This window comes from Carassius carassius, chromosome 43, assembly GCF_963082965.1.
Source record: "Carassius carassius chromosome 43, fCarCar2.1, whole genome shotgun sequence".
Lineage (NCBI taxonomy): Eukaryota > Metazoa > Chordata > Actinopteri > Cypriniformes > Cyprinidae > Carassius > Carassius carassius.
Window position 1 is genome coordinate 1,514,003 of NC_081797.1, and position 15,804 is coordinate 1,529,806.

The 15,804-nt window shown below is 33.0% G+C and overlaps 2 protein-coding genes across 2 annotated transcripts; one reads left to right on the top strand and one right to left on the bottom strand.

The window, feature by feature from the left end:
• The first annotated feature begins 4,203 nt into the window (after positions 1 to 4,203).
• Positions 4,204 to 9,383, top strand: rsl24d1 (ribosomal L24 domain containing 1). Its single transcript, XM_059535615.1, has 6 exons — positions 4,204 to 4,366; positions 5,078 to 5,191; positions 6,336 to 6,408; positions 7,569 to 7,632; positions 8,719 to 8,804; positions 8,885 to 9,383. The coding sequence occupies exons 1-6, from the start codon at positions 4,286 to 4,288 to the stop codon at positions 8,950 to 8,952; spliced, it is 486 nt and encodes a 161-aa protein (XP_059391598.1). The 5' UTR covers positions 4,204 to 4,285; the 3' UTR covers positions 8,953 to 9,383.
• A 769-nt stretch (positions 9,384 to 10,152) lies between these two features.
• plex9.1 (PML-like exon 9.1) lies at positions 10,153 to 12,695 on the bottom strand. The gene is made up of 3 exons (XM_059535876.1): positions 12,479 to 12,695; positions 12,200 to 12,286; positions 10,153 to 11,059 (listed from the first exon to the last, which is right to left on the bottom strand). Exons 1-3 carry the CDS (start codon positions 12,603 to 12,605, stop codon positions 10,539 to 10,541), a joined length of 735 nt encoding a protein of 244 aa, XP_059391859.1. The 5' UTR covers positions 12,606 to 12,695; the 3' UTR covers positions 10,153 to 10,538.
• Positions 12,696 to 15,804: the final 3,109 nt, after the last annotated feature.

The window sequence follows — 15,804 nt, forward strand, 5'->3', positions numbered from 1 at the left end:
TTAAAGGAAAGGTTCACTCAAAAATGAACATTTGCTGAAGATGTGCTCACCCTCAGTCCATCTGAGATTAGGATGAGTTTGTTTCTTCATCAGATTTGGAGAAATGTAGTATTACATCACTTGCTCACCAATGGAAGTGAATGGGTGCCATCAGAATGAGAGTCCAAACAGCTGATAAAAACATCACAATAATCCACAAGTAATCAACAGCACTCCAGTCCATCAGTTAACATCTGGAGAAGACAACATATGAAACAAATCAGGCATTATTATTATAATTTTTAAATTTGTGATTATTGTGATTTTATTTTTTTTAATGAGCTGTTTGGGTTCACATTCTGACGGCACCCATTCACTTCCATTGGTGACACACTGATGCAAAGCTACATTTCTCCAAATCTGTTCCAAAGAACAACCAAACTCAACAACATCTTGGATTTTTTGCATAGTTTATACAAACTGAGGGATGCTTTTTGTGTTTTTGTTTTTGCAAGGAAGGTGAATAAGTGAAAAATAACCAAAAAGACAAAAATCTAATAGCTTTATAAGATGTCGACGGCCTAATGATGGGAGGATCGTTTGCAATATATTAGATGTCTGATCCAAAGAATGAAATGAGAAGTTGTACAATGATGCCAAAATACTGTAACCTCCAAAGATAGATGCTATATATTTCTGTATATCGGAAAGTGCCCAAAGAAACGCATTTCTTTACATTCATTGGAGTAGCCAAGCTTTCGTTCGTTCTAGTTAAAGTGCTAAGATTTGGGGATTTTCTTTGCTACTTTTTCCATTTTAGATGGTAGTGGCACAGGTTTGGTGACGGACGCTAGAATCCAAAGAGATGTTTGCTTCTTTCACTGGGTTTGAGATGAAAGATTTGGACAGGACGGATGTGAGAGTGACTGACTGTGTGATTCTGAGTGTTTGTGTGAAGTGTGACTGAACTGTGATCTGTGTTTTATCACATGATTGATTTGTGAAAATATAATCAGAGTTTCGAAACAACCCTTTCGATTGAAGCGGCACGAAATCATCATTTCAGAACACAAATTAGAAACCAAAGATTGATTCGGTCGCCCCTGTGTAGATTTGACATTTTGTCATTTATTTTGCTTTTTGTAAAGTTGCATGTGTTTTGACTGCGTCACGCATCTGTAAACCTTCAGAAAACCTGATACAAGTCTTCTATTGAACATGCCAATGTGAATTTACTCCTGATTGTGAAAACTTATCACAAAGACTTTGAATTAGGGGTGTGAAATGCTTAATTATTATACTTAATATTTTTCTTTAGTGCTTTAATTATTCTTATGAACTTGTCATATGTGTGTATGAGTTTATGCTAAATCCAAACACATTTCTCTGTGAATGTGCCAAAGAAATATCAAGTTTTATATTTCAGAGGGTCTGAATTTTGATGAAATTTAATGGAAATGTAGTTTGTTTATTATAATTTGCATTAATATCTAAGCCCCTCATGTTGAGCATGTTTGTACCAGTTTGATTCCATTATGTGCCAAAAAGCGGTCCGAACAATGCACAATATAATAAAATGTTTCTCAAAGAATATCTTTATTTGGCTCTTGAGTGTCCTTCACAGAACTCACACAGATATTAATCATTCAGTTTTAGTGATACACTAGAAACAGTTTCAGGAAAAACAGAAATTTTTCAGTTAATATTGAAGAAATCATGACAGTTGCTTCTCTTCTTACTTGTGGTGTCCCACAAGGCTCTATCCTTGCTTCAATTTTGTTTTCACTGTATATGCTTCCTCTGGGGTAAATTTTTGAGAGACGCAATATTTCATTTAATTGTTATGCGGACGATACGCAGATTTATCTTCCCCTGGAAACTGATAAGAGGGGCATGGATACTCTTTTGGCTTGCCTTGTTGACGTGAAGGATGTCCGTAAATTTTCTTAATCTCAATGAAAACAAAACTGATATTATTGTTTTTGAATCCTTAGAAGCCTTTAGCTACTCTTGTTTAGATTTTGCTCTGCTGTCTCCACTTGTCAAACCAGTAGTGAAGAATTCGGGTGTTTTTATTATTATTTTTTATTTTTTTTGGATAATTTCAATTCAATTCAATTCAAGTTTATTTGTATAGCGCTTTTTACAATACAAATAGTTACAAAGCAACTTTACAGAAAATTATGTTTCTACAATATTTAGTAGTAGCTAGTAGTTTGTGCACGTTTGACAGGATTTTAGAAAAAATAAAAAATAATAATAATAATAATACAAGACGTAGTCAGCTAGACGATGAACTATCAATATCATTAATTAATAGTTATTATATGATGCAGTCACACATGTAGCAATAATTGTTAGTTCTGTTTGTTGATTCAAGGTTAGGATCATCTGGGGTCCTCTGAGGGTCAGCATCATCTCTTCTCAGGTGTTCTGGATCCAGACTGGAGCTTGTGTAAATCCTTACATCCCGTGGCAAAACATAGAAACAAAATAGAGACATCATTAGCATAGCTGCTGATCCAACAAAGTAAAATTAGTTTAACCCAAGCTAAAGAATAAAAATGCACATTTGATCAGATGCAACTACACTCACAATTTAAAAGATACATTATTCGTATACTTGGCGAAAGAGATGTGTTTTTAATCTAGATTTACACAGAGAGAGTGTGTCTGAACCCCGAACATTATCAGGAAGGCTATTCCAGAGTTTGGGAGCCAAATGTGAAAAAGCTCTACCTCCTTTAGTGGACTTTGCTATCCTAGGAACTACCAAAAGTCCAGCGTTTTGTGACCTTAGGGTGCATGATGGGTTGTAGCGTGGTAGAAGGCTAGTTAGGTACGCAGGAGCTAAACCATTTAGGGCCTTATAGATAAGTAATGATAATTTGTAACTGATACGGAACTTAATAGGTAGCCAGTGCAGAGACTGTAAAATTGGGGTAATATGATCATATTTTCTTGACCTGGTAAGGACTCTAGCTGCTGCATTTTGGACTACCTGTAGCTTGTTTATTGACGAAGCAGGACAACCACCTAGAAGTGCATTACAATAGTCCAGTCTAGAGGTCATGAAAGCATGAACTAGCTTTTCTGCATCAGAAACAGATAACATGTTTCGTAGCTTGGCAATGTTTCTAAGATGGAAATGTTTCTAATATAACACCCAGATTTCTGACTGTAGAGGAAGTAACAGTACATCCGTCTAGTTGCAGATTGTAATCTACAAGATTCTGTGTGGTGTTTTTTGGTCCAATAATTAATATCTCTGTCTTATCCGAATTTAATTGGAGAAAATTATTTGTCATCCAATCTTTTACATTTTTAACACACTCTGTTAGCTTAGATAATTTAGAAGTTTCATCTGGTCTCGTTGAGATATATAGCGGAGTATCATCAGCATAACAGTGGAAGCTAATTCCGTATTTTCTAATAATATTACCAAGGGGCAACATGTATATTGAAAATAGAAGGGGACCTAGGACGGATCCTTGTGGCACTCCATATTTTACTGATGATAAATGAGATGACACCCCATTTAAGTAAACAAAATGGTAGCGATCGGACAGGTAGGATCTAAACCATCTTAGAGCCTGCCCTTGAATACTCTCAAATAGCTCTCAAATTTGACAAAAAGACTAGTTCTGTGATTAAAACCAGTTTTTTTTTGCATCTCAGAGTCCTAGCCAAGGTAAAACCACTTCTTTCTTTTAAGGATTTTGAAAAAGTGATTCATGCCTTCATCTCAACAAGACTAGACTACTGTAACTCTCTTTATATGGGCATTAATCAGTCCTCTGTTGCCACAGGTGTTCAGAAACGAGAACAACTAAATATGTTATTTTTATTAGATTTAATATATATATTAATATATATATTATGTATATATTATAAATTAATATATATTATGGTATATAGTATATATAGTTATTTTAATTTAATAATAATGTATATATATTTGATTTAACAAATTATAAAAAAATATATATATTTATATATACCGGAAGAACCTCATAACTTTGCCAAAACGTTTTCCATTTGCTGGGTAACTGATTTTAAAATCTTTTATAACTTGTTCACATTGGTCATTACTATTTTTTATAACATATTTTGGCACGATTTTGCCGTCTGATTCGGTGTGAGTGTGGTGTACTGTAATGACGCTCCGCGCCTCTCGGTGGCGGGAAAGTCTGTTTTCAGCGTGATGACGTCATGCGACGGAAGCGGAAACGCTAGTTCTCTTTTCTTACTGTGTTCGCAACACAGTGGCACATGTGCGCGAGTGAAATCATAGTAATCGATTAAAATGCGCATCGAGAAGTGTTATTTCTGCTCGGCTCCGGTTTATCCGGGACACGGAATGATGTTTGTACGCAACGACTGTAAGGTAAAGATGCGGATAGTTAGCGCTGTCAGTCTGCGTGGTTATCTCCGTGTAAACCACTGCTATGGGCATTAGCATTAGCATCAGCATGTTGTTTAGTAATAATGAGTGAAATTGAACTGTTTTGATTGAGTCCTATATTAATGTGTGTCCTTTTTACTCAGAATAGTCACGTTACCACAGTAAATGTCGACAGAAATATGTGTATCCCATGACATAATGCGACTTTAGCGTGTTAATATTACATGTTAAGAAGCGATATAATTGCAAAGGACATATAAAAACATGCTATTACTGTCTCTCTCTCTCTCTCTCTCTATATATATATATATATATATATATATATATATATGTCTGTGTGTGTATATATATGTGTGTATAACTGCCGCATCATGTTATAACACCACCGCACGCTACTGATATAACGTTACACACACACACTATATATATATAATCTCAATATATGAGAGTGTATATAAAATATATTATCTAATAAAACCATGTTACATGTAAAATATAGACAAATAACGAAAAAATAATCAATATACAATCAAAATAAATGTAAATATGTATAATATATATGTATTATCATCATACCATGTCAAAAAAAATAAACCATGTTAGTAGTATTAAGGTACCGTAGTTTTGTCATATTCTCAGTTTGTGTTGGCGTATATCAGTGTGAATCCTGACAGGTGTGTGTGTGTTTTGAAGGTTTTCAGGTTCTGCCGGTCCAAATGCCACAAAAACTTCAAGAAGAAGCGAAACCCAAGAAAGACCAGATGGACGAAAGCGTTCAGGAAGTCAGCGGGCAAAGAGCTGACAGTGGTGAGAGACACATATGCCCCGTTTCCACCGCAGGAACTTTACCCAGGAACCGGGGACTTTGGCCTGGTACTCGGTGTGTTTCCACCGCAGGAACTAAATAAAGTTCTGGTTAAAAAAATGCCCCTCAGAAAGTCCCTGCTGGCGAGGTAGTACTTTTACAAAGTTCTGAAACTTTCGGGGGCGGGACTTTGGTCGCTAAACATCCTGATTGGTTGAGTACACACAGCATTGGTTGAGTTCAACCACCATTTATTCGGATCATTTTCTAAATATTACTGTTATTGTGTCATGAAATGTAATTTTAAAAGCATTTCAGGCAAGAATGTAGTTATTTAAAACTCAAATCTGTGGTTTATTTATAAAGACAACGCCTATTTAAAAATGTGTTTCGCCGATCTCGGAGACGGTGAGCTCCATGTGACCAGCGGGAGCTCAGTCATCATCTATCCGCCGAGAAGCAGCCTCTCCTCGGCTAGACCTTCTGATGTGTGCCGCTGGCTCTGATGTCTCTTTAGTGGTTAAACATAAAATATAATTCGTTTTGGGTAAATCTAACAGGTTATCTTCAATTTATCTATACGTTAAAATGAAAATAAAAAAGTCAAATCTATATAATATTTCGTTTCATTGTAATGGCTGTATATATACAAATATCCCTGAACTAAGTACATTTCTGCAGCTGTTATTATGTTTAAATGAAAATGAAAGGAGGAAGTGGTATTTGATATCCTATTTCGTTTTATTGTGAATATACAATGAGGAAAATTGCAGTAGCCATGATCAGCTGACTGAAGTTATGAAGAACGCTGCTGTTTGCAGAATTACCGGACTTGCGTCGTCGCAGACATCACACTCCCGAGTCGAACTCACAAAGTCTGAACTACCGAGGATGTACGTCCAAAGCGTACTCTATATTGAGAAACGCGCACAGACCTACGTCACCAGTCTATTTGCCTAATCTTCCCGGTACTTTACACCGCGGTGGAAACGCAGAAAGCAACAGGTCTGGGGGGAAAAAAGTTCCTGGTACAAATGTTCCGGGTAATTTCGGTGGAAAAGCAGCAATACACACACACACACACACATATATATACACTGATTCAGCTGTTCATTCATCAAATTAAACACTGCTTGTGTTTGTCAGGATAACTCACTGGAGTTTGAGAAGCGCAGAAATATTCCTGTCAAATACAACAGAGAGCTCTGGAGCAAGACCAGTGAGTACACACACACACATACACATACTCACTCACACTCACACACATACTCACATACTCATACTCACACACACACACACACATATACTCACTCACACACAAACACACACACTCTCTCACACACACTCACACACACACATACTCACTCACACTCACACACAAACACACACTCTCTCTCACACACACATACTCACACACACACATACTCACTCACACTCTCTCACACACACACTCACACACACATACACACATACTCATACTCACACACACACACACACACACACACATACTCACTCACACTCACACACAAACACACTCTCTCTCACACGCACTCACACACACACATACTCACTCACACTCACACACAAACACACTCACACACACTCACACACACATACACACACTCATACTCACACACACACACACATACTCACTCACACTCACACACAAACACACTCTCTCTCACACACACTCACACTCACACATACTCACACACACATACTCACACTCACACACACATACTCACTCTCACACACAGACACACACTCACACACACTCACTCTCACACACGCACTCTCACAGACACACACTCACACTTACACACACACTCTCTCACACTCACACTCACACACTCACTCACTCACACATACACACACACACACACACACTCACTCTCACACACTCACTCTCACAGACACACACACACTCACTCTCACACACTCACTCTCACAGACACACTCTCTCACACTCACTCTAACAGACACACACTCACACATACTCACTCTCACACACTCACTCTCACAGACACACACTCACACATACTCACTCTCACAGACACTCACTCACACACACACACACACACACACACACACTCACTCTCACACACTCACACACTCACTCTCACAGACACACACATACTCACTCTCACACACTCACTCTCTCACACTCACACACACACACACTCACTCTCACACACTCACTCTCACACTCACACACTCACACACACACTCACACACACACACACTCACTCTCACACACTCACTCTCACACTCACTCACTCTCACACACACACTCACTCTCACACACTCACTCTCACACTCACACACACACTCACACACACACTCATTAATGTGGATTACTCTGCCTGTGTGTTTGAACAGTGGAGGCCATGAAGAAGGTTGAAGCCATCAAGAACAAACGTCAGGCTCGCTTCATCATGAACAGGTGACTAGCTTCAGTCTAGTTCTTCTGGAGCTGAGACTCGTTACTGAACGTATTCATACATGATTCATACATGTGATCGCTCCATGTAAATTTAAATTCAATTTTAATCTATGCATTTAGCAGACGCTTTTATCCAAAGCGACTTACAGTGCATTCAGGCTATCAATTTTTACCTGTCATGTGTTATCATTTTAGAGATTGTTATAGTTCTTATTAGTAGTCTGAGTTAGTTTCTCTTTTTTTTTTTAAGGTTTTCTGTTTTCATTTAAATTCTAGTTAAAGTTTTTGTAATTTGTGCATTAAGTTTTTTTTTTTTTTTTTTTTAATTAAGAGTTTGAACCTTTGTAAATATTTTTCATTATTTTTATTTGTATATTTTATATTCGTTATCATTTTATGTTTTTTAGTAGTGTTTGGTCATATTATTTTATTTTTTTAATATACACACGCATGCATATATAATTTGGTTTTAGTATATTTTAGTACATCCCCTTAAAGTAAATGTAAATGAGAGCTGTTTTCTTGGCAACTAGTTTAAAACAACTTTTTTAAAATTAAATACTTTTTATATTTTAAGTTTTAAACAATGTTTTATGCTAAATATGTTGTTTTTTTTTGTCCAATTTTACATTTGTATTTGACGTAACAATTTTTTTGAATTTTTTTTTCTCTTGTCATAAATTTATAGTTTTTTTTATTTTTGTCCATATAATTTTTTTTTATTGTTTTCATTTTTATTTTTGCTTAAGTTTAGTAAATTTAACTGAAGGAAAATGATAAATGTTGCCTTGGTAACTACCTGACATCGATTTGAAATAGATTTTATTTCATTAAAGTTTAAGAAAGAAAAAAATATTTTTATGCAGAGTTTTTTTTATATTTTCCGTTTTCATTTTAATAATTTAAGGTTTTTGCATTTTCTTATGTCTGTTGTTTTTATTTGTTTATTTTGCCACATCAAATAAAACAAACATTTATTAGGGTTTTAAAAAATATTTAGAATTTATATATTTTATGTTTTAATTTTAATTCTATGTTTTAGTTGCAGTGCTCATCATTAACATGAACATTTCCATATGTCCTCAGGTTGAAGACCGGCAAAAAGCTGGAAGATGCAGCAAACATCAGTGAGGTCAAGAAGAACATTCACCTGATCAGAGCTCCACACGCAGGTAAACCTCGCTGCTCAGACGTTACCTCACCCAAACCTGTCCCATGATTCCCTGTTCTCACGTCTGCCCTCTCTCTTCAGGTCAAGCCAAACAGCTGGAGGACAAGATGGTCCAGAAGCTGGCAGAAGACGTGGAGATGGACGAGTGAAGCCAAGAAAACGCTTCTCATTGGGACTTTAACAATCCTTCTTCTTTGTGAGCATGTGGTCAGTCTTGATTTGCATAAACATGAATATTGATCAGAACCAGTGTGTCGACCGGACGGAGTCAGCCGTTTCCCCAGGATTAATACTCTTTAAAATGACCTTCCTCATGCTCTAGCGGCTGAATATCATTCTGGGTATATTAAGTGTTCACCACCTCATTATGTACGTGAACTTTATGGACTTAAGCAAAAAATAATTCTAATAAAAAAACTTAAAGTACATCTGTGATCATTTTGAAAATGTGATATTTTTCATGTTTCTTAAGGCCTAGGTGCCAACAGAATGCAGATAAGTGAAAAATATCCATAATTTTGGCTTAAAACGTGTTTTAAGCCTAATTATCAAATAAAAACAATCAAAAAATTTAAATATAGTGCTTGTGTGTTTATATTTTATTACATAGTGTATTTAAATAGTTTTTTATTTGTAAATGGCATTTTTAATGTAGAATTTTGGTTAAGAATCGTTTAAAATATTTTTTACTAAAGAATTACATGCTTTATTTTTTTTTAAAAAATCAGTTTTAGTTACCAAATTATTTTTTTGTAATTTAGCATTTTGTTGACTATACATTTTATCTTAAGTAGGCTACATATATTTTACTTTATCAAATATTAACGCAATTTTTTTTAGATTTAGTTTAAGTAACAGTCCAAAACAAATGCAACTGTAATTCCCAAAATAAATACAACAGACAGGCGTTAAAAAATGGTTAATATTTAATGGTTCCAGTTAATGAGTGCATAATGTCAGTATGTAAATTTAGAAATGAAATTATGAGCTTTATATATTAAATTCTGCCACCTGAGGGGAAGCAAAACTGGCTCTGAAAACCAAACCCTGATTTTAGAGTAAAACGAAACATGACACTTCTTAAAAAATATTAAAATTGCTTTTTGTTTTTTTTAAATAATATTGTGCCATAATTTACAGATGGCTTTTTCAGTGAACTCAGAAAATAATGTAAACATTGCACACACAAAAAACCACACATCGCACCGCTTTCTGAGATCTTCAGTAAAAAAATTAATGAAATTGATATGAACCGTTATGGATAGCTCCGTGCATCAGCCCAAAAAAAGAAAGATTTTTTCATTGTAAAATGATTGCATCCAATAAGGCACTCTATATATATATACACACAGTCAAACCAAAAACGATTCAGACACTTCAACATTTATCACAGATTATTTGGTACAGTTTAGAAAATGCTAATAAAATATGAGAACTGAAAGTAATGCTTCATTTTCTTCAGTCTGTGATGTAAAAATCTTAAAGAAAAACACACTCAGGTCAAAGTGTCTGAGTTTATAGAATTAAATATTTATAGAATTTATAGTTAATGTATGCAATTATAGCAAAATGGTGTCCTGCACCCACTATTACTAAAAATGTAATAATATCCAAACTTATATCTGGTGTGTGAATTGTTTTTGGTCTGACTGTACATGTAAACTATTTCCGAGAGCTTGATTTGAGTGCAGCTTGATAACCGTTGTAAACACACACACACACACACACACACACATCACAGGCTGGTCTTGTGCTTCCTCACGAGCTCCGGGCTGGGTCTCCAGACTCTGTAGAGCTCCTGCAGCGTCCGCACATCTTCAGCGGCGTCGTGAGCCCCGTAAGACTCCTGCAAAAAGTGCTGGACCAGGAACTGCTGCGTGTATCTGGGCAGCTGGAACATCTCCCTGCTGAGCGTCAGTGTGTCCACGCATCCGGACACCACGCTCTGGAAGTCCCCCAGCAGGTCAAACTGGGCCAGGACGCGGGTCATGATGGGCCAGTCGAAGCGTCTGCTGTTGTGTCCCACCAGAAAGGGCTTGGGGAAGGTTTTGAGGAAGCAGATGAAGTCGCTCAGAGCCCGTCTGTGAGGGACGGTGGGCACGGGACGGCGTCTGAGGAGCAGACGGGGGCCATCTACAGTCAGCCCTGTGACTCGGGACGCCCCGTCTGTGATGGAGCAGCGCGGCCGCAGATACACGTTAAACACCCGGTGCCCGCTGACGGCCGACAGCTGCACGATATCACACGCAGACGTGTCTGAGCAGAGACAAGAGCATGTTTACTGCAGGGGGCAGTGTTCCTGAAGATTTTAAATGTACATGAGCTTTATACTTACATTTGGGTTTTTTGGTAACCATATTTTAAAATATATATACAATATATTACTGTACAATTAAATCCAAAAAATTATATATATATATATACTAATAGTATCCATTATCCAACAAATTTTTAAATGCTGCAAAAAAAAAAAAAAAAAAAAAAAAAAAAATATATATATACATACAATATTTTACAGTACAATTACATGCAATGTGTGTGTTTTTTTTTTTAAATATATATATTTTTACTAATAGTATCCATTACCCAACAGGTAATGAAGCATTAAAGAATATATATATATATTTTGCATATTAACATCTTATGTGAAATTACATATATATATATATATATTATATATATATATATATATATATATATATATATAATATATATATATATATATAAGTAATATTGTGTCTATATATATATATATATATATATATATATATATATATATATAGACACAATATTTTACTGTAGAATAACATGCACTGCGTTTATATATATTTATATATATATATATATATATATATTTACTTATAGTATCCATTATACAATATTTTTTTAATGCAGCATTTTGTTAAATTACAATATTTTAGTATGAAATTACATTAGGTTTTTAATTATATATATTTTTTTAATTATATAATTATATGTATTTTGGTGACTTCATATCATAACTATTTTTATATATTTTACTGCAGATTTACGTGCATTTTTCAGTTATAGTTAACATTTTTAATGTAGCATTTTGGTGACTTTTTTTTTTTTTTTTTACAATATTTTAGTGTACAATTACATTGTATTTTCAAATTTAGTTTAGACATTATAATATATAAAATGTTTTCCTAACTCATTTGTCCGATAAAATATATATTTATAAAATATGAATGAATGATATAAATTATAACGGAATTACTTAATCAATTGATACATAAATAACAATAGATGTAACACGGGCATGTTACATTATAGAGATGGATCTCTCTAGTTGTGTTCATTATAAAAATCTCAACAGATCAAAATATCTGTTTATTATATTTTAACAAGAGTTTAGAGAGGAGTTATTATTACCGAGTCCGGTGGTCTCCAGATCAAAGAACACGGGCGTCTCTTCGTCATCGTCGCGTATCATGACGTTAACGTCACCGGTAACGTTACCTGTTCAAAACAAGCACAAGCTCACTTAACACCAGAGACTGTAGAAGTACCCTCAAAGAGACTTATCTAAACACTCTCCAGAGCTCACTCGATCCTAGCACAGACCCGAGTGTGTGAAGCTTTAGCACGCGGAAGCTTTAAGCTCGAGGCAGTTCAGTTAGCGGCTAGTCAGCGAAACAAGCCAGGACTCACCGCTCGAGATCCACCGGAAGAGCCACGGGAACACTCGCGCGATCGGCCTCATCAAACACATGATCAGCTCGATCAGGGAGCGATTCAGGTGATTCCCAGCTGATTTCTCGCGTTCAGTTTCTCTCATGCTGCCGTCAGATCGGTTTCGTTTCTCCTCAGCGACTCTATTCTGAATGTCGACGATGAATCAAATCACAGCCCACGCCCGTTACAAAACAGTCACCATGGCAACTAAACCCTCTAATGTTTATGTTATGACACAGTTGTCTGTTAACTCTTACAGTACCAGTGAATAACTATTCCACGACTTTGAACCCTCATAACGCATTTCTGACACGGACGAAGTACCATGGCGTTTAAGTGTCATGTTAATAATAATAAAAATAAAATAAAAAATCTAAAATTATGGTAATAAAGGTGTAATATTTCGATAAAAAGAATCGAAATTACTAGAATAATGTTCTAAGAATAAAGATTAAATTATGAGGTCATTTTGAGAATAAAGTTGAAATTGTGAGAATAAAGTTGAATTTTAATTGCTATGATTTAATTCTCATAATTTTGACATTATTCTCAAAATATTGACTTCTCATAATTTCAATTTTATTTATTTGAACTTTCTTGTAATTTCAACTTTGTTTCCAAAATATTTCGACTTTATTCTCAAAATATTTCGACTTTATTCTCAAAATATTTCGACTTTATTCTCAAAATATTTCGACTTTATTCTCAAAATATTTCGACTTTAATCTCAAAATATTTCGACTTTATTCTCATAATATTTCGACTTTATTCTCAAAATATTTCGACTTTATTCTCATAATATTTCGACTTTATTCTCATAATATTTCGACTTTATTCTCATAATATTTCGACTTTATTCTCATAATATTTCGACTTTATTCTCAAAATATTTCGACTTTATTCTCAAAATATTTCGACTTTATTCTCATAATATTTCGACTTTATTCTCAAAATATTTCGACTTTATTCTCAAAATATTTCGACTTTATTCTCATAATATTTCGACTTTATTCTCATAATATTTTGTCTTCATTCTCATTTAGATTTAGATTTTAATTCCAAACTATTTATACTATATTCTTGTTAGTTTGACTTTGTTCTCAAAATATTTCGACTTTATTCTCAAAATATTTTGACTTTATTCTCAAAATATTTCGACTTTATTCTCATAATATTTTGACTTTATTCTCATAATATTTCGACTTTATTCTCATAATATTTTGACTTTATTCTCAAAATATTTCGACTTTATTCTCATAATATTTTGACTTTATTCTCAAAATATTTCGACTTTATTCTCATAATATTTTGACTTTATTCTCATAATATTTCGACTTTATTCTCATATTTTGAATTTATTCTCAAAATATTTCGACTTTATTCTCATAATATTTTGACTTTATTCTCAAAATATTTCGACTTTATTCTCATAATATTTTGACTTTATTCTCAAAATATTTCGACTTTATTCTCATAATATTTTGACTTTATTCTCATAATATTTTGACTTTATTCTCAAAATATTTCGACTTTATTCTCATAATATTTTGAATTTATTCTCAAAATATTTCGACTTTATTCTCAAAATATTTCGACTTTATTCTCATAATATTTTGACTTTATTCTCAAAATATTTCGACTTTATTCTCATAATATTTCGACTTTATTCTCATAATATTTTGACTTTATTCTCAAAATATTTCGACTTTATTCTCAAAATATTTCGACTTTATTCTCATAATATTTCGACTTTATTCTCATAATATTTCGACTTTATTCTCAAAATATTTCGACTTTATTCTCAAAATATTTCGACTTTATTCTCATAATATTTCGACTTTATTCTCATAATATTTCGACTTTATTCTCAAAATATTTCGACTTCATTCTCATTTAGATTTAGATTTTAATTACAAACTATTTATACTATATTCTTGTTAATTTGACTTTATTCTCAAAATATTTCGACTTTATTTTCAAAATATTTCGACTTTATTCTCAAAATATTTTGAATTTATTCTCAAAATATTTCGACTTTATTCTCAAAATATTTTGAATTTATTCTCATAATATTTTGACTTTATTCTCAAAATATTTCTCATAATATTTCGAATTTATTCTCATAATATTTCGACTTTATTCTCAAAATATTTCGAATTTATTCTCAAAATATTTCGAATTTATTCTCAAAATATTTCGACTTTATTCTCAAAATATTTCGACTTTATTCTCATAATATTTCGACTTTATTCTCAAAATATTTCGACTTAATCCTCCAAAAATTGTGACTTTATTTTCATATTTTGAATTTATTCTCATAATTTCAATTTTATTTTCATGAGATTACGACTTTATTCTCGTAATTTCAATTTTATTATAAAAATATTTTGACTTTATTCTCAAAATATTTCAGCTATTCTCATAATTTCAACTTTAATCTCATATTTTAACTTTACTCTCAAAATATTTTAACTTTACTCTCAAAATATAACTTTATTCTCGTAATTTCAACTTTATTCTCAAAATATTTTGACTCCATTCTCAAAACATAACTTTTTTCTCAAAATATTTGGACTATTCTTGAGATATTTCTACTTTTCATAATTTTGACTATATTCTCGTAATTTCGACTTTATTTTCAAAATACTTCAACTTTATTAGCAAAATATTTACACTTCTCAAAATATTTTGACTTTATTCTTGTAATTTCGACTTGATTCCTAAAATATTTAGACTATTCTCATAATTTGTACTTCATTCTAATTTTGACTTTATTCTCCAAATATTTTGAATATTCTCAAAACAGTACAAGTTTATTCTCATAATTTCAACTCGATTATAAAAATATCATTACTTTATTCTCAAAACATTGCAACCTTATTATAATAATTTTGACTTTATTGTCAAAATATTTTGACTATTCTCATAATTTCAACTTTATTCTCAAAATATTTCAATTCTCATAATTTGGACTTCATTCTCATATTTTTGACTTTATTCTTAAAAATAATTTGACATTATTCTTGTAATTTCAAGTTTATTCTCTATATTTGTACATTATTCTCGAAATATTTTGATTTTATTCTCAGGTTGTTTAGATTTTATTCTAAATTCTTTATTCTAGATTTAACTTAATTCCATTAATTCCAATACAGTAATTCTCAGTTTTTCCAGTTTCCTCCCTCCCTTTCTCTCTCTCAGGAGACTAAGGAAAACATCAGTAGCTTTATTTTCTTATTTTTTAATAAGACATGATTATGTTTTTTTTTTTTTACATCCTTACATTTACACATTAAAGAAAT